The sequence below is a fragment of the Hypomesus transpacificus genome, chromosome 9 (assembly GCF_021917145.1).
Source record: "Hypomesus transpacificus isolate Combined female chromosome 9, fHypTra1, whole genome shotgun sequence".
NCBI classification, from domain to species: Eukaryota; Metazoa; Chordata; class Actinopteri; order Osmeriformes; family Osmeridae; genus Hypomesus; species Hypomesus transpacificus.
Window position 1 is genome coordinate 12,588,913 of NC_061068.1, and position 18,924 is coordinate 12,607,836.

Here is an 18,924-nt window from a genome sequence, read left to right on the forward strand (position 1 = left end):
AGGAGCCAGTTTATGAGATTACAGAGGGATGACCAAAGGGGGACCAAATATCTTCATGCCCCTGATCCCTGCTTTTGAGTGCAGATTTGGACAAATGTCGAATTATTATTTTTTTTTACCTTTCTCACATACGTTACAGGGTTGAAGTTGCAGCTTTTGCTGCCAGGGTGCATTATTATGGTATTTCGCTATTTACAAACTTGTGTGTTTGGCGTGAACACATTTAATGTGCTTTATGAACGTCAATGTCCAAAATGTAAATGAATGCAACCAATAGATTTGTTGATGTTCACACTGTAGCAAACCAGGGGAAACCGACCAGCCAATCCGGCACAGAGGGCGGGTCCATAGGCTTAGATTAGGGGAGGTGATTGAAGGAGTCTATCTGCATGATGAAGTACTGCAGCCACTTGGCACATGGCACTGCGCACACCTGCAGCCCATCAAGGGTGGGCATGAAGGGAGCCAATCCGAGGCCGCATAGAGGAAAAAGGGGAGGAATAAAGGACCAGAGAGACAACCCTGGAGGAGCGTTGTTCAGCAAAGAGACCGGCTGGAAAAAGACTGACCTCTCGTTCTGCTTTTAAGTCCTTATTTATTGTGAATCGGGCCTTCAAGTCCCCTGGATTGCTACAACACATTATTTCCAATGGTAAATAGGAAACTTATTTGTACATAAAGTCAGCAAAAATATAAATAAATGCAAACGCTTAGGATCATGTTAGTTACAGTAACGAGACTTGAGGAATGGGATTGATGAACACAGTGCAGATTGCCTTGCCATAGTTGTATACTCTTAAATTTGGAAGTAAAACTTATGCAGCAAACGAATGCAGAACGCAGTCAAAACATTGTGTAGGTCAGGCCAGAGACTGTATAAAAAGAGTCAACATATATGGTGATATTGATATGGGCTGTCAACAAGAGTTCATCCAAATGAATAAACAAGTTATCCTCTTCATCCTGAATCCACCACAGATCTGTGCACAGCCAGTCAGCACCTGACAAGCTCAATGCATGTTTTTACAGTTACTATCCCCAGGTCTTCAACAGGCCCAGATAACAAGCATGCTTCCAGTAAACCCAATCAGCTCGATTCAGTTCGAGAAGGTTGGTCTCCGAGCTATCCTGACAACGTTGTACGTGTTCAGGCCTGGCGCGTCGAAGCCGGGGGAGAGACCCCGTTTATCGAACACGTAGAAGTTAAAGAGCTGTCCATCCTGGGCCTCGAGAGACACTGAGGCGGTGCTGACCCGTAGCACGCAGGGATACTCCTTCTCAAACACCACCCTGAACACCCTCTCCACCAGGTAGTTGAGCTTTATGGTCCGGTACCTCTCCGGGATCAGGTCCTCAATCTGGGGCCCAAACTGCTGCATGATCAGAACCCCGTCTGCCCCGGCTTTGATCTCGTAAAAGGTGATGTTGCCGTAGGTGAAGAAGCCGACGTACGGGTCTGAGCTTGGGGGAGGGGTGATGATCTTCTTGGACTCGCGGAAGGCCTTCTCCATGGCTGGGATGATGTGGCTGTAGGCCTTGGACACCACGTCCTGGTCCTGGGGCCTGGACCCAGCCATCAGGACCACCAGGCCCAGCTTGAGACGGGGCACCAGGGAGAAGGTGGCGGAGTAGCCGTCCAGGTCTCCATCCTTGCGTACGACCTCGTAACCCAGCTGCTCGTTCACCTCCCAGGGCGTGCCGGTGCGGTTGGCGAAGTAGTCCTTGTCGCAGCGGAAGAGAGGCGTCAGCATGATCTTCAGGGTGTCGGGCTCCAGCAGCTTGCGATGGTAGGCCCCCAGCAGCATCATGGCCAGCTTCGCCAGGTCCGCCGCTGTGGAGAACATCTGCCCCGATGGACGGTACCAGCCCAGGTCGTAGAGAGGGGCCGGAAGGCCGCTGGAGTACACCCCCACGGCCATCTGGCTCTGGATGCCGGGGGTGATGTCGAAGCCTGTGTCTTCCATGCCCAGCCTGTCCAGGATGTTGTCTGTGATCCAACGCTGGTAGTCCAGGCCCACCACCTTCTCAGCCAAGACGTGAGCCAGCAGCGAGAAGGCCAGGTTGCTGTAGTGGCACCTGTTGGATGGAGGAAGGCATCAACGTAAACTGATGAAATGAAGTAGCTTAATAACGTATTTGCATTCAAATGAGGGTATGGGAATGTGCCAATAATGCATAATATACATTCAAATATTCCTTAAAAAATGTAACTGAGTACATAATTTGGGAATTGGTTCTCCAGATGCTCCCAAAGCACGTTTTGCCCAATCGAGATTGCTTCATCTATGAAAGATTGATGCTGCACAAATGAAATACTTAAAATAACCATGGTTTGCTTCCATGCATAATATAAACACTAATGTGGGAAGCTATCAGGGAAATGATGATAGAATGTAGAGAATGAGGATTCTCACTTGGTCCCAGGGTCTGCCACTAGGACATCATCGTGTAGGAGGTTAACAGCAGCCTGGGTCTTCCCCTTCCACAGCAGGTTTGTGGCTCTCAGTCTTCTGGGCAAACCTGGAGTTTCAACACGATAAGGGAACACCAGTTGGCATTGATCTATTCCAGCTTTGGACTGCAAATAAAATGACTTATTTACTGCAAAGAACGGCTACAAGGCTGGTTACAGAGGTGTTTTTTGCATATCAAGTTAATTCATTAGTATTCAGGGTGGGATGAAACCAGATGTTGGATTTAAACAGTCCTACAAATGTATCTCCTTTTGGAAAATCATTGGGAACAAAATGTTTTTTTTTGAAAGAATTGCTAACATCTGTTTGTCATCACAGCTCAAAATGATCCACAGTACACATCACGTGAAAATACATAAGACACTCTCATTCTGTCAATTATCCCTTAACACATTCTCCAACAGCTGCTTTCTCTGGGTTTATCACCTTATTTCTACTTAAATTGTGATCTCACCCAAGAATAGCCATGACTCATTGTCCCTGTTACTGTAATCCTGACTCATTTCTGGAGCTGTTTCCGAAGGTGAGCATATTTATGGGGTGATAATCTGCACTGTTTCTCTGAAGATCACACCTCAGATGACAGGCTGTCTATCTGAGGAGAGATCTTACTGGAGGACCCGTGTGTGTTTGCTCTCGGGTGTTTGAAGTGAAACCCTGTGACGCATGTGAATGCCTTTTTTGCAGCAGTTGGTTTTTCCACTGGACTAAACCACCTAAACTCTCTCCCTGGACAGTTAACTCCCTTTAAGTTTTTTCTCTAACCCTAGTTGTTGTTAACACGATTGAACTCATGAACCAGCTGATTATTAGAATCAGAGTTGCTAGATTTGTGTGGAAGTGAAAACCCAAAGGAAGGTAACTCTCCAGGAATAGAGTTGGAGACCACTGCTTTAGATATATTGTTTGTTTAAGCAATTAGCAGTTAGCTCCACAGTATGTTGGTATATATACTGTGGGCCTGACTGATGCTACTACCTACAGTAGATTCATGTGGATGTCTAGCAATACATGAAACAACCGCTAGTTACCTCAACATAGAGGCAAATTCTGGAGCTTAAAACAGAGTGCATCCTGGGCTGGAACCTAGTGTTTTTTTTTTATTAATATTTATTTATTTAGCAGACCCTTTGATCCTTAGTGCATTATTAGGTTAAGTGTAGCATACAAGACTTCAAGTGTACAGTACTATAGTAGTTAGTGGCAAGATCTGTCTGTGTGTCTGGAATGTCAAATCAAATCTCTGATAGATCACATAATTAGTCATTCTTTCTCTTTCTTTCTTTCTTTCTTTCTTTCTTTCTTTCAGTCTTTCTTGCATTCTTTCTTGCTTGCTTACCTGTAATTGTGAGGCTAAATGTGGAGGATAATCTATGTGTCTGACCTGAGAGCTGGCTGGCCATCCTGCGGAGGGTGACTGACGAGGAGCGTATCTGGACCTCCCCGCTGTCCAGGAAGATCAAGCCGTCCGTCACATACTTGAGCTCCGAGTCTCGCGTCCTGCCCAGGGGGTTCTTGATGGTGAAGTTATCCACGTACTTCTCCAGGGGGTCGTCCAGGGAGCCCACCTTGCCGTCCTCCCAAAGCCGGTACAGCATCAGTGTGGGGAAGATCTTCGACAGGCTGGCAATCCTGGAGGGCACGACCAACATATCCATTGTTTGTGAAACCGAGTGCTGTGTAGAGCTGTATGCAAACATGGAAGAACCCTCTGCAAACAGTTTGTTCATTCCGTAGATGCAAAAGCGAAGTGAGGTGGAGGTGTGTGTGTGGGGGGTTGAATGTCTTGATTTGCAGTCAAATGTCCCTCTATACATCCTCCTTTTCAGAAAGGAAAAGGTTCTATTTGGAATCCAAATGAAAGGAAGAACTCATTAGGTTCTTTATAGTGGAGGAAGAGGTTGTGTCCGAAACTTCTCTCCCCAGTCCTCTTCTATAGTTTATCCCTCTCCAGTCATGCTCATCTCTCTTCAAGAGGAAACACGGGTCTCAGATAGTGGAAGACTTGGGTGTTATGAAGATTCACGCACCCGAAAAAAAGCTCATTCATTTGCTATTGTAAGAGGGCTCAACAATGATTTAACAGATTTATTTTGCATGTTTAATGATTGTAGAATCAAATTAGCGAAAAGCCAAAATCTTTAGAGTATTCAACAGGCCTCACAAATCATGCCTAATCTTAATGTACAAGGATTTTGACAACAGTACTTTATATCCTCAACGCAAAGTCATATATTGCAGGGTGTCGCAGAAACTTTGTTGGATATTTTTTTACATTCATTCGTATTCTGTTTATCCCCACTTTCACACACTTAATCCTTAAGTGCCGGGTGCATGGCCCTGAGTGAGGCCCTGAGTGAGGCTCTGAGTGAGGCCCTGAGTGAGGCTCTGAGTGAGGCCCTGAGTGAGGCTCTGAGTGAGGCCCTGAGTGAGGCCCTGAGTGAGGCTCTGAGTGAGGCTCTGAGTGAGGCCCTGAGTGAGGCTCTGAGTGAGGCTCTGAGTGAGGCTCTGAGTGAGGCCCTGAGTGAGGCCCTGAGTGAAGCTCTGAGTGAGGCTCTGAGTGAGGCCCTGAGTGAGGTCCTGAGTGAGGCTCTGAGTGAGGCTCTGAGTGAGGCCCTGAGTGAGGCTCTGAGTGAGGCTCTGAGTGAGGCTCTGAGTGAGACTCTGACTGGGGTGCAGGACAGAAGCAGTAGGACTCGAGAGGACGGTTGGTTGAAGTGTCATGTTCTCACCTATTTTAAGTGCAGAGAAGCATCTGCAACTAAAGGCACATTCACAAGCGCTGAATGTATCCACTGAGCCGTAACTGAGCCAGCTTGATCGACGCAAGAGCAAACTTCCTTTATACAAAAATATAAACTCTTTGGTTGCTGCTTGCGAAATTAGTAAAGCAGAAAGAAGTGGGCGCTTTTCTGCTTCTTTCATAACGTTTCTGCAAATAGTTCAGCCCAAACATGGGGGAACTGCTTGACATGAAGAGGCCAACGCCTCACCCATGAAACACTTCAAAGCACTTCAGACTTTCTCCAATGCATTTAAGAAAGGCTTCATAGATTTCAGAACATACCCAAGGTTGACCTTTTCACTCTTCAACACAGATTTCCCAGGCTTTGACGCAAACACTTTTGTGGACTACAATTGTACACTTTTTGCATTCGGTGTGGACAATTCTAGACCTGACTTTTACTTTGCCAAACTACTACCGGTACAGCTATTACAGCTTTCATCATCTCCACCATATTTACCTTCTGCACAAATATCTGCACAAATTTCATCACTTCTACCACCACCTTCACCTCCCCCACCACCCCCTCCACCTCCACCTCCCCCAACACCCCCTCCACCTCCACCTTCGCCAACACCACCTCCACCTCCCCAACACCCTGCAGCAGCCCACCTGTAGATGGTGTACTCGTTGGGTGGTGCCGACAGGGGGTCGCTGTTGTTTTTCTTGCCAAAGTTCCCTGTCCAGAGGACGGTGTCGTTGAAGATGACGATGGCCGACAGGGACGGCATGCTCACAGGGTTCAGGGTCTGGCGCAGTAGGGTGTCCACCTGGAGGATGTCATGACATCAATGACCATGTGACAATCTACATGCGCCATGACAACAACAACAACAGCGTTTACTCGGCATCAGTGATATAATGTTTTCCTCTTAAATGTCATCGTAAATGAGAGAACATCCACCCTTTTTGAATATGTTTTTTGAAAACTTAATATCACCAACAAAGGATGTAATGGAAATTTTGGTCATATGCATAGATGTATGTGTATGAAATCTATAATCTTCTATGTTCATTGGTAAGAGACAGGAAGGGAAACTAATTAAGTTGAGTTCAAAGGAATGTGAGGTGCTGATGGCTCTGTGGGAAGCTTGCCCTGGGGGATGGGTGAAGCATTTTTTATGGCCTCCTGTCCTCTGGTTACTGTAAGGGGTAAATGAGACAGTTGCTCTGAACTTTGGCTAGAAGGACTGTGTCCTGTTTCATTGTTTGTGTTAATTAAAAGTATTGTTTGAAGATGGTCACACAAAGGACAGTTGACCATTTGACTGGTCAACCCCTGTGGCTTTATTATCTACTGCTCTGGAGAGAGCTGTGACATCAAAGAACTTTGGGACACACCGGAGATGTATTGTTTCAAACTGTCACTAAGTTGAGTTAGCCAATCACAGAGTTTGCTACATTGATTGATTGATCTTATAGAATGCCATTTGATCTTAAGTTTATATAAGGCAGTGCATGTGTGATGGTTGGCCATCACTCCTGCGAACGACCTGTGTGGATGGCACCTCCTTCGTTGAGACTGATCAGCAAAGCTTTGTTTATGTAATTGTATAGTCTAATAAATTGTATTAAAACCATATCCCTTGACTATTCAGATCTACACAGTGCCACTCGAATTCTTCCTTAGCAAGGAGCACACAGACAAGAGGGTGCAAGAAAACTTTGGGATCCTAATGGAAATGTTTGTGAAGAATTTTTATGTATTTAACATTTGTTTGTAAAGAGGTTGACTGGCTGAAGGTATGTAATTTCTGCCCAGCAACAGTCTCAGAAAAGAGAAAAAACAACATCTAACTGGATTCAGTACATGAACGTGAAATCTTAGGATTTATTTATGTCAGGAAGTGACTTCAAGGCCTTTAATCAACCATTAGATTTCTTAACAGGAAGGTAGAACCCATGGACAAGGTATGTTGTGTGGCAGACCATGAAAATTGCAAAGCTGTCAGATAAATCACAGACTCACAATTTATAGACGCCGCCGGGGTTCTCCATCAAGACACCCTGTTCTCATTTTCAAGTCATTGTCTAGCCGAGGTACCTACTGCGTGTACAGGAGACCGAATCACAGGCTTTGAGGAGAGGGACACACTTCCTTCATCAAGCCTGCTTTTCTACATGTAGTATGACTGTAAATCCCCCACTGGGATCCCTCACTGAGATCAATGCAGTACAGAGTAGAGCATAATCCCCCCAGCTCTCTCCTGTTCTTAGTGGACATGCAAGGCTTTCCTGCAGATCGCTAAGAGCTTTTACCCTGACAACAGGGGCATCATAAGGAACCTTAAGACGTCAAGTTTTAGATGTGTGTGTGTATAGTGTGTGTGTGTGTGTGTTTTACGTTACCTGTATAGGTGTGGACTATTTTTTTTTGCATGTTTTAGTGCTGACTGTACATAACTAGTTGTGTGTGTGTCTGTATGTGCACTTGTAATTGTGCAGATGTGTCTGTATGTGTGTGTGTGTGTGTGTGTGTGTGGAGGGGGGAAGTCGTATCTCCTCGTACCTTCTCCAGGGCTTCCTTCAGGCTGGGGATAGGGTGTTCAAGAGGGAGGGCCTGGGGAAAGCGGGGACACATCCTCTCTGCTTTAGAGTTCCCACCCATCCCTTCATCTGACAACAGCAGGGAGGGAAAAGAGAACGGTGGAGAGGGAGGATAGAGAGAGAAACAGAAAGACGAAAAGAGAGAGAAAAATGGAAAGAGAGAGAGGAGAGGAGAGAGAAAAAGAGAGGGAAAAGGGGGCGATAAGAGAGAGGGAGAGACAGCAGGTGGAAGGAAACACAACATCAAATATGGTTATTGAAATTCCCACTTGAATCACATCAAGTGCATTTTCAACAAAGCATGAGTGGTGTGACAAGGAGACTGTCTTTCTCAGGACAATTGTGTCTTGTCTTTCATGGAGGCTGTCCTGCCTGAACGATTGTTGTCGCACAGCTGAGGGTAAATTAATATGAACATCCATTTGACTGAGGGTTGAAATATAATTCAGCACACTGGGGACCCTTGTAGCCATTACATCTCAATCTATACTGCAAATCTATGTAATTTCCCTGACTGTAAAATGCAATTTGGCACACCACATGAAGAAGTATGGATTGTACTGTTGGAAAGATTCAGAGGAGACAACTCTACAATTCCTAAAACAGGGCTTAACTAACAAGGGCTTAACTAACAAGTCATAACTTGTTAGTTATGACATAACTAACAAGTGTGCATAGCTTATATGTCACACATACATTATCCCTCAGATTTTCAAGAATAGCCAATCACAAAGAAGACAACTGAAGTAGGAGACCAGTTATGCCAGCTATCCCAAAGGTCCTGCAAATACGGCTTTACACCTTTACATCCACTGTGCAGTCTTATGATGACCAGGCTGACTGACTGTCTTTAGAATTCTAATCCATTTCCCACCTTCAAAAATAATTGGATTTCACAAAGGCACCCGTGACAACCGCAGACAAAGCACTTGTCTGACCTCTTTTGGCTCAGAAGAGAGAAAAAAGATTTAGCTACAAAGAGAGCTTGACTCTCTTAGTTATTGTGAAGCAGTTACTATAGGCATGGTACTGTACACCACTATCCACACTTACAAATGAAAACAATATTACCTCAAAGTCAAAGTTTGTAATCCTGGCAATCACGATTACCTGATGTAACCTGATAACCACAACATGAAATCACATTCCCATTGAACGTTAATCGTTTTTTGTCTGTCTCACATCCTTCTCTTTGGCCCCAACGAACCAAATGACATTCCTTTTGATTTCCAGCTTGAAGAGAGGAAGGTTAGGTGTTACCTGCCGGCAGCTTTGGCAGCTGGTACTGCCAGAGGAAACACCCCGTCATGACGAGGGAGAGGAGCAGGAAGAACACCATGCCCAGTTGGGTCCACTTCACCTGCATCCTCCTCGGCTTGGTCTGCCCCTCTGCAGTCACGGCGGCGGCGGCAGCAGCAGCAACGGCAGGGGCAGGCTGGGCCACACACACAAAGACAAAGACACACACACAAACACATCCACATGCGTGACCGTTCACCCACCCAACCACACCACACACACACACACACACACACTTCCAGAGTTAGGGATGTGCCAAGGAGTCCAATAGGATCACATCACTGTTCTGTCAGGAAGCACGCAGCTATCTCACCAGCTATGTCGGGATACAGTAGGTCTACTGGTACAAACATGACAGGAGTCTTTCCCTGTATATGTCTGGTTTAGCATGTCCTACAGTACAGTACTCACCATCTGGCTGCTTTACACGCTGGGGTGGGGGGGAGGTGTAGGGGGGGGGGGGGGGGGGGGGGGGGGGAGAGTCAGCAATCCCCTTCTGTCACCAAATCATTCTCTGAACCCTCCACTCAGCCTCTCGCCCAGGAGACTCCTAAACGCCAGTCCTGTGGAGGGTGACGGTCACCCATGACGGGTTGACAGATCTGAGGTGTGGTTCCAACATGGTGAAGCCAGCTTCCTATCTCCCCGCTGGCCGTGCCATAATCCTGAACATCAGAACTCCTCTCTGACAATTCAATTTCCTCTCAGGCAAACCACGGGCCTCTGACATCATAATCCCTAGATTTACTCCACTAAAACCCAGCTGAGCGGGAGGGGGGTATTCTTAATCTGTAATCCCCCCCGACAATCAATTCACTTCAGTCCCTTGTTCCCTCTGCCGGAACACGGCTGGCCACCAAGTTTGGCGTGCCTGGCATTCACCCGCCCCTCTCTAAGGACACTGGGGGAAAGAAGACACGAGTTGACACGGAGATCCACATGGGTAATGACCGTGTTCAAATAGAGTTAGAACGCTCCAGTGGGTCTAGGTACACTCACCGAGTCTTGTCTCTCTCTCTTTCCCATAGAGTCACCGGACATGCAAAATGTGAACGTTATTGTAAAAACTATAACCCTAACTCTGTGGAGTTTGCGTCGTGTTGTTTAGTGTAGTTTCAGCCCCCGGTACACTGTAAATCCTATACTGTGTCTGGACCTGGCGGTGAGGTCTGGGAGCTAGTGGACCAAAGGGTGTGGAGTCTGAGTTAGAACAGTAGATTGGATCCCAGGATTACAGACACAGAGAGAGAGGGAGAGAGAGACAGAGAGAGACAGAGAGAGAGAGAGAAAAATAGATGGAGAGAGAGAGACAGAGAGAGAGTGAGATAGATAGAAAAAGAGAGAGAGAGAGAGAGAGAGAGAGAGAGAGAGAGAGAGAGAGAGATACAAAAAGAGATGGAGAGAGAGAGACAGAGAGAGAGTGAGATAGATAGAAAAAGAGAGAGAGAGAGAGAGAGAGAGAGAGAGAGAGAGAGAGAGAGAGAGAGAGAAAGAGATGGAGAGAGAGAGACAGAGAGAGAGTGAGATAGATAGAAAAAGAGAGAGAGAGAGAGAGAGAGACAGAGAAAGAAAAAAAGATAGAGAGAGCTTCTTAGACACTGTTATCTCACATGGGACAACAGGTATTAGACCTGAGACAAACCAAGTTTGCCACATTTGCATCAGAGGAGGTGATCAGGTGGACCTGATTATCATATAGTTCTAAACAGCTTTTGAAAAGTTTTGAAAACAATATGTGTAGTAATTTCACTATCCCTGGTGATTCAACCAAGATGATATTAAGTTCTTGTATATAAAAAAGAATGTTAAACTCTGGAAAGAGATGCAGACTCATGTTCTTGCCAGAACTAGAGAAACACCAAACTAACAAAAGCAGCATTTTATTACAAAACCCTTCATTAGATTAAAATACTACTCCAAACCATAATTGTAATTGCACAATGTATTTTAATGACCATTCCAACAATTTTTTCAACCATGTGTCCAAATGTATCCCAACATGTATAGCAGTGGTCCACCCTAGCAGAGCGATCTGTCCTCTTCCGTTTGAGAGCCTAATGATGCTGCGTTACTGTGGAAATAACTTGTGTCCGTCGCAGGCGAGGCTTGATCCTGCTTGCGTAATCAGCCGAGAGCTCAGGATCAGAGCAGGGGCTACTGCCTTCCTGCCTTCCCATCTGAGCAGCCTCAGATAAGCACCGTGCAGCACACACACACAGACACACACACAAACACACACACATGACCCCTGACTCCCACCAAGTCTGTCTCTGTGTGTGGGGGCAGAGCAGGTGCGTGTGTTTGGTGGGTGCTGCATATGAAGTGTGTCTGTGTGTGTATGTCATATGTGTGCATGCGTGTGCATGCTTGAACGTGTGTAGTGCCGGTGTGTGTGTGTGTCGGAATGTTTGTGTGTGTGCGTGTGTGTTTTTGTTACCTGCGCCTGAACCCCGTCCATGGAGGTTTCTCTCAGGACCTTGCTGCTTGTCTTCCCCATCGCTGATGGTCCCTGGAGACGGAGAAGAAGCCAGGAGATTCTGTTAGCTGTTAGCTTTCTGCTTCTCATGTTGGAGCTCACAGACATTACCTTGGTAGACTCATTTGAACTTTAGATTTGCGCATATATATATTTATATATGTCACACAGGAGTCACACAGGAGCTTAGTACACAAAAACACCACAGCTATCGTACGTGTGAGATGCTGTTGCTACATATCTGTATATCTTACATTTACATGACCAGACTGTCACATTGAAACATGTGTCTTGTATGAAGAAATTCAGCATTGCGTACAAAGACAATACACAAATTGATATAAAAATGACATATTTATGTTTTCAAACACAATATGCTCAAATAAACGCAACAAAGAATACAAAGAATGTGAACAAAGAATACTTCATCGTATTAAGCAATCAGAAGAACAAGTGTTCCGAAGGGTTAATTCGTTATCAGGTTTTTTTAAATGTCCTTATGGGCACTGGTCATTGTAATTGCAGATTAAGTTCATCAGCACATTCCAGTTGACTAAAGCCCAATGGTTCATCGGTGAAAAGTGAGTGTGGGGTGCAGACACAGCTGAACACATCTACTGGATCATTCTGCAGGATGAGGGAACATGGAAGACATCCTTCAAGGACTAACCTTTGAGACATGTTACGTGTCTGGGCTGGGAGTAGAGGCAGGTTACAGAGACCTGCCATGGTACAGAACATCTGCCAGTATTTACAGACAAAACCAAGGGTGAATCTAAAACATTTCTTCAACTGAGTAGTAAATCAATTCAGCCAAACAAATTACAGCTGGGACCTTGTTCGTTCAGAAGCTAAGACTGAATTATTCTGTCTGCGGGGGTCTCATTTGGTTTGAAGAATTCTGCTTGTGGTGAAGCTGCTCATGAGAGAGAGAGAGAGAGAGAGAGAGAGAGAGAGAGAGAGAGAGAAGAGATGGAGAGAGAGAGAGAGAGAGAGAGAGGGGGAAAGAAAGTCTGTGGAAAATAGCCTGACCATTTCCTAAAGCCTCCCTTCCTCTCTCTCTGCCCTCTCTCCCTCCCTCTCTCTATTTCACCATCTCTACAAGACAGTCCCTCTTTCTCCCTCTCTCTTCCTTCCTGCAGTAGATTAGTCTGTCTTAATGATCTGTCTCAATATTCACAGGAGAGACTAATGGCTCATGAAGTACTGGAACATGAATTAGAAAGTGGCAATGCTCAACACTTCCATGTGCGAGAGGGTAATCAAGTAATCAATCAGGTATTAACGGTAATAACATCATAATATTGTTATAGCGGTTATGAGATGCTAATGGAATGATAATGCCAGACTTAAACCTAAAGTCTGCTGAGGTGTACATTGTTTGCAGTTCTCTTGACTGTGCCAACATCTTACTGCACATTTATCTTTCCTCTGGCCAACGTCTGGTGAAAACACAGCACCGATTACAGCGTGGACATTGTAGAGCACTCAGAAATGTTCAAAGGTGCTAGACTCCTGCTCTTATCCTTCAGATAAGTAGATTTCATCTCTCACAGAGAGCTATGGCTGGTCCCAACACATCTTCCTGGAAACACATTAGTTGCATAATGTTTATGCAATCATACCACAGACAGTGTGACTCAGAGCAGCCATATTCTGTATTTACTGGTGTCATCCAACATCCATAGCAGCCCTTTCCTAGGAAATATAGAAAGTATCTTTGTAAACTAGAATGGACACAAAGTCAACGGAAAATGTCTTAGGTCTCAGTAAGAATCATTCTTTTCATACCAGGTCCACCTGCCAATGTACTGTTCATCATAGTATCTTCATAACCATCCAAACTATCACACTTGGGGATTGGAGAACTGTTGAGCTCACAAGAAGAAGATAAAGGATCAGAAAAGGAACCCCTGCACAGTTGACATTAACAGATGTAACACACCGACAATCTCACCATAAGTGCACCTTTCTTCTTAAAGAGATGAGGCATTAGAGCATGTGCAGAACCAAGTGAGGTCAGGTCAACAAGGACCAAGAAGAAGTTTTCTAACAGGCCTGTTTTCTTGTATATAACAATATTAATGTATACTGCTGAACATAATTATTATTATAATTAGTATCCTAACTTACTATAATTACCGTTTATAAGTGCAATGAAAATATAGTTTTACTTATTGTAATTAATGTCACACAACCCAACTTCTATACAGTACCAGTAACAAATAATTGTTCAGGATGCCATGAGATACAATGAGAGGGTATCCAGTGAAAAGGCCTGATTTATCAACGTAAACATCGGCGTATAACATTATAACACAATGCATTACATAAGCAACACTACCTTATTTTCAGATCAGAAGTCCGAACAGCTGACATTAAGATTTTGGATGAGTGTTCAAAGAAGATATCCATACAGGAATCAACAAAAAAAAACTTACCACAACTTTTGAAATCTATATTGGTTCCACGTTCTCCTGGATAGAACTGAGTATTCCTCTCCCACTGCTGCTCTGTGGAATTATTCCATTTACTGCAGAATGCTGCCAGATGTGTGTATCATGGGCACGGTTAAATCCTGCTTGGATCCAAACCAGGATTCAGGATTATCTGTAACAACCATAAGCAACATCTGCCGTGCCACAGAAATGGATGCTCCTGCATTTAGAAAGTGTGTGTGTGATGACATGTGAGTAAGCATGTGTGTATGTGTGAGAGAAGGCGTTTGAATCTGTATGTGTGACAATTTAGTATTCCTGTGTGTATGGGAGATGCAGTCTGTGATGCTGTAGGTCAACACGGTGGCATGTTGGTGCTTGTCACTCACAGGGACGTTACACTGCCTGACCCAGGAATCCATGCTGTGCAATGTAAAATAATGTAAATCAACTCATGTGTAATTCAGTGTTGATGAGAATCAGTACACATGTGAATTGACTCCTTTGTGATTCAGGCCCTACAGTATGTGATTCAGCTCCTATGGGATTCAGTTCCTACAATATGTGATTCAGCTCCTATGGGATTCAGTTCCTACAATATGTGATTCAGCTCCTATGGGATTCAGTTTCTACAGTATATGATTCAGCTCCTATGGGATTCAGTTTCTACAGTATGTGATTCAGCTCCTATGGGATTCAGTTCCTACAGTATGTGAATTAGCTCCCACAGTGTGTGATCCAGCTCCTACAGAAAGTGAATTAGTTCCTAAAGTATGTGATTTGGCTCCATGGGATTCAGCTCCTACAATATGTGAATAAGTTCCATGTGATATGGCTCAGACTGTGTCAGCCTGTATGCAAGCAAAAACTCTACTGTATTTCAGTTAGAATGCTGTAGTACTGCTGACATTTCACACTGAACAATCATATCAGCTAAATACGTTATTTGAAATACATTTACATAAATGAACATAGTTTATTCAAGCATTGTGTAATACCGGTATCATTCAGAACTACATTTCACATTTGAACTTGTAATAAGCTACTTTGACTGAATGTATTTGTGGCCCTGAAAGTTCACGACTGTTTAGGTACCTAGTAGGTCTTAACCCTGAATAATTCTCAGAAATATTCTGCAAAAGTCACCACTAGATCACAACAAACTGGTCAAGACTACAGTCATCAGATAGAGAGCCAAAACACTGTGGTTTAGTTTCACATTCTGCTCATATGCATTGCCTGACCCAGTTCTCTCTGCTGTTATGACTTCCTGCTGGATAAGAAAACATATCAACGTTTTTGTGGGTCAGATGTGTATGAATCAGCTGTGCAAGATTCACATAACCAGATAACAGATGAAGACTGACGTGTTCAAATGAAGCTGGGAGCTGGACCAGAGATCATCAGCACAACCTGTAAGTACATAACTACACATCTCTGAGATATCCTCTTTACACACTTACATCTGATGAACCAGCCCACTCCTCCTCCTCTCTCTCTCTCTCTCTCTCTCTCTCTTTCTCTCTCTCTCTCTCTCTCTCTCTCTCTCTCTCTCTCTCTCTCTCTCTCTCTCTCTCTCCCCCTCTTTTTCTCTTTTTCTCTTCCTACCTCCCTCTTCCTCCCTCTCTCGTTCTCTCTTTCTTCCTCCTCCCTCTCTCAGTCCCTCTCTCAGTCCCTCTCTCCTCTCTCCCTCCTCCCTCTCTCATTCCTTCTGTCTTTATCCCTCATAGTCAAGTTACCAGAGTGATCACATACCCCATGCAGCCTCCACAGCACATGTGGCTTGATGCAGGTTTGTAATAAAATGAGCTTGTCTGATGAATACTAATCCAAAGCTGCAGAGCAAAGACACACAGGCAGATATACAGACAGACAGACAGACAGACAGGCAGGCAGGCAGGCAGGCAGGCAGGCAGGCAGGCAGGCAGGCAGGCAGGCAGGCAGGCAGGCAGGCAGGCAGGCAGGCAGGCAGGCACATATAGAAAGGCAGACAAGCAGACAGACAGATGGGCAGATAGGCAGACACACAGGCAGACAGGCAGATAGGCAAACATACAGGCAGACAGACACACAGGCAGATAGGCAGACAGGCAGACACACAGGACGACAGCCCCCACTGAGCACTTTGATCACAGATCCCTGGTTCTAAAACGTTCACTGTGTGTAATTGCTGTGGGAGGAGAGTGGTGTGACACAGAGATGTCATTATCCTTCAGCAATGCTTGGATTGATCACTTCTGAGAATTCACAGCGACACGCCTGTTGCTTAATATTTCTATTGAGAACAATACATGCTTACAGTAATGTGTCCAGTTTGTATATCACCCTGTCATTACCCAATGACAGGAAGATACATGTTGGTGAAGGAATAGTGATGGTCATTACAGTAAAGTGTCATGGAAAACAGATGATTACTTTAATTCCTGGTTGTGGTGTTCTGATGTAGCTGCACAGACACCTTCCCCCCCATGGCAAAAATGTATAATTTACACAGTTTCTAAAAGAAGAGATAATTTAGACTATTGTCTAATATCAAGCTTTAGCCAACTTACCTGTACTGCGTATACAAAAAGAAATCTTAAGGATCAGTCAGATTACAAAGCTATTGATTTTTGTTTGGATATGCCCAATGATACTACCACAATGTGTTTTCAAGTACAATCCCAAATCAACCAGCTCAGTGTCAAGCATTCTTAACAGTATGCCAACATTACCATGGTGCAGTAACAGCTGACAAAGTTGTGGGCAGAAAAATTCTTGTTGGTGCACTGGTGAGGTCATAAAAATGTACTTGAGTTCAAGGCCTTTCAAAATCCTTAAATTGTACCATGCAATATGTAGTTTGGGGATATGAACATTTTATAATAAAAATTGAAGCAAAGATAATCTGAGTTTCATTGACACACGGATGTTTTTGGACATGTCTTTGATTTGTATAAAGGGTTGCCATCTCTTTTCATCAACCTGTTCAATCTAATTATTTTGTCTTAATGTAATGGTATATAATCCCATCTCTCCCCTAAGGCTTTTATACAGAAAAATAAACAATCCAGGACAAGTGAAAACTGTTTCATTGTTTCCATCAGTGAAAGCCTGCTGCGGCCAGTAGCCCTTCACCTCTGAATGAGGAAATGATATTCTGATGGACAGCTGAGGTGGGATGGGTTTCAGTGAAATTAATATTGCACTAAAGCAATCCAGCTCTGAAAAGATACAAGCTGCCTACTATTCAATTCAACATGTCCATCTGGGATTTATGACCTTTATAATAAAATACATAATTGATATTTAGATTTTTCATGATGATAAATGATGAAAATGTTTTTGCTCCATTACACATTATAACACAGTACTAACAGTTTACTTGAATATGGTCATCATAAGTATCCATGTTGATAAGAATAAGGATTCACTTAGGCAATACTTTAAATGATAAAGATATAGTAGCTAATGCACCATGTAACTACACAACAACTTAAAACGTTGCAGGTACAAAAGAACGAATAGTGGGTAACACTTTAGAACAATAGTCCGTTGTTGACGAGTAGTTATGCAGGAAGTGATAGGTAGTACCACATTAACACCAAATGTAATACTATTAATTAATTAATTCATAGACAAGTTACTTTTGTGATTAATAATTAATTGGTTATTCTTTCTTGATTGATCATAGTTCACAAGTAGTTCTCATTGAGGATATATTTATTTAGTATAAACCAAATACCTACCAAGGAACTACCTTTGTAGTAAATTAGCTATTACTTACTGCTTAGTTAACACTTTGGTGTTAATGTAGTACTACCTATTACTTCCTGCATAACTACTTGTTAACAACAGACCATTATTCTAAAGTGTTACCAAATAGTGTGCTAGTGGTAAAATGTAAGAAGGTACAGTATAGTCAGATGGCATGTAAGGGGTAAAGGGATGTTTGAAGGGGGCAGTGGACAGTTCTGCTACCAAAACAAGTTAAATGTTAACATCTGCCAACCCTTGGAAAGCCTTGGAACTCCCCATACCATCGTTTCAATCATGGAATAACTACTAAATCACAATGCAAATGTAATTAAACAAATTATTTTATGAGTATATATAGTGAATATATACAGTAATATATTATATATCCACAATGTTTTTACTGTTGGTTGTTTATTTATTTATTACTACTAAAAACGATTTGTATGAGCTCAGGTCAATAAATAAGGCAATAAATAACAAACAGAAGTTTAAAACAAGATTTTGAGTTGAAAATACCTAACACAATATTAGGTGATAATCGGCTATATATTATTTATTTGATATTACCAAATTCAGCAATATGGGGCAGGCACCACAAGGGGTGCAACATGTAAGGAAATCACAAAGTGAATGGGTGGTTCATGCTGCCCCCAGTTGGATGAAATCTGTACTACAGTTTCAGATTCTGTAAAATTACACTGTTCTAAAGATCACTTGAAAAAAAAGTTGGCGTCTATGTGGTCAAAAGCAAAATTTTCTTCAGGTTTCTTTCTTTTCGTTCTGTAACATTTTGTAACTGTCATCTTACACGTAGCCACGCAGACTGAAACATCGTACTGTTCCTAGCCGCTGGAGCACTGAGTAAGGTAGATGAAACTATATTCGTACAGCACTCACAAATCACTTAACTGAAAATAACACCTTGAAACAATGACCAATTTTGGCCAAGGACAATAAGGATACGTGCAAATAAAAGTCAAATAAAGTACATTGAAGTGTATCGAAGAAGAGATTTGAAAGAAGACACCAAAACAATTAGACTAATTTCCTCAAAGTCATGTCAACTGCTGCTCCGAATCCATTGTTTCAGTCACGTACACTCATCATCCACACTCATCCATCTGTTCCAGGTCAGTCCACCAGACATCCACCAGGTGGCGACAGTAC

General features: G+C 43.5%; 1 protein-coding gene across 1 annotated transcript; it reads right to left on the minus strand.

The window, feature by feature from the left end:
• Positions 1-1,097: 1,097 nt before the first annotated feature.
• lactbl1b (lactamase, beta-like 1b) lies at positions 1,098-11,575 on the minus strand. Its single transcript, XM_047026303.1, has 7 exons — positions 11,543-11,575; positions 9,067-9,241; positions 7,769-7,875; positions 5,872-6,029; positions 3,859-4,106; positions 2,415-2,520; positions 1,098-2,076 (listed from the first exon to the last, which is right to left on the minus strand). The coding sequence occupies exons 1-7, from the start codon at positions 11,561-11,563 to the stop codon at positions 1,098-1,100; spliced, it is 1,794 nt and encodes a 597-aa protein (XP_046882259.1). The 5' UTR covers positions 11,564-11,575.
• Positions 11,576-18,924: the final 7,349 nt, after the last annotated feature.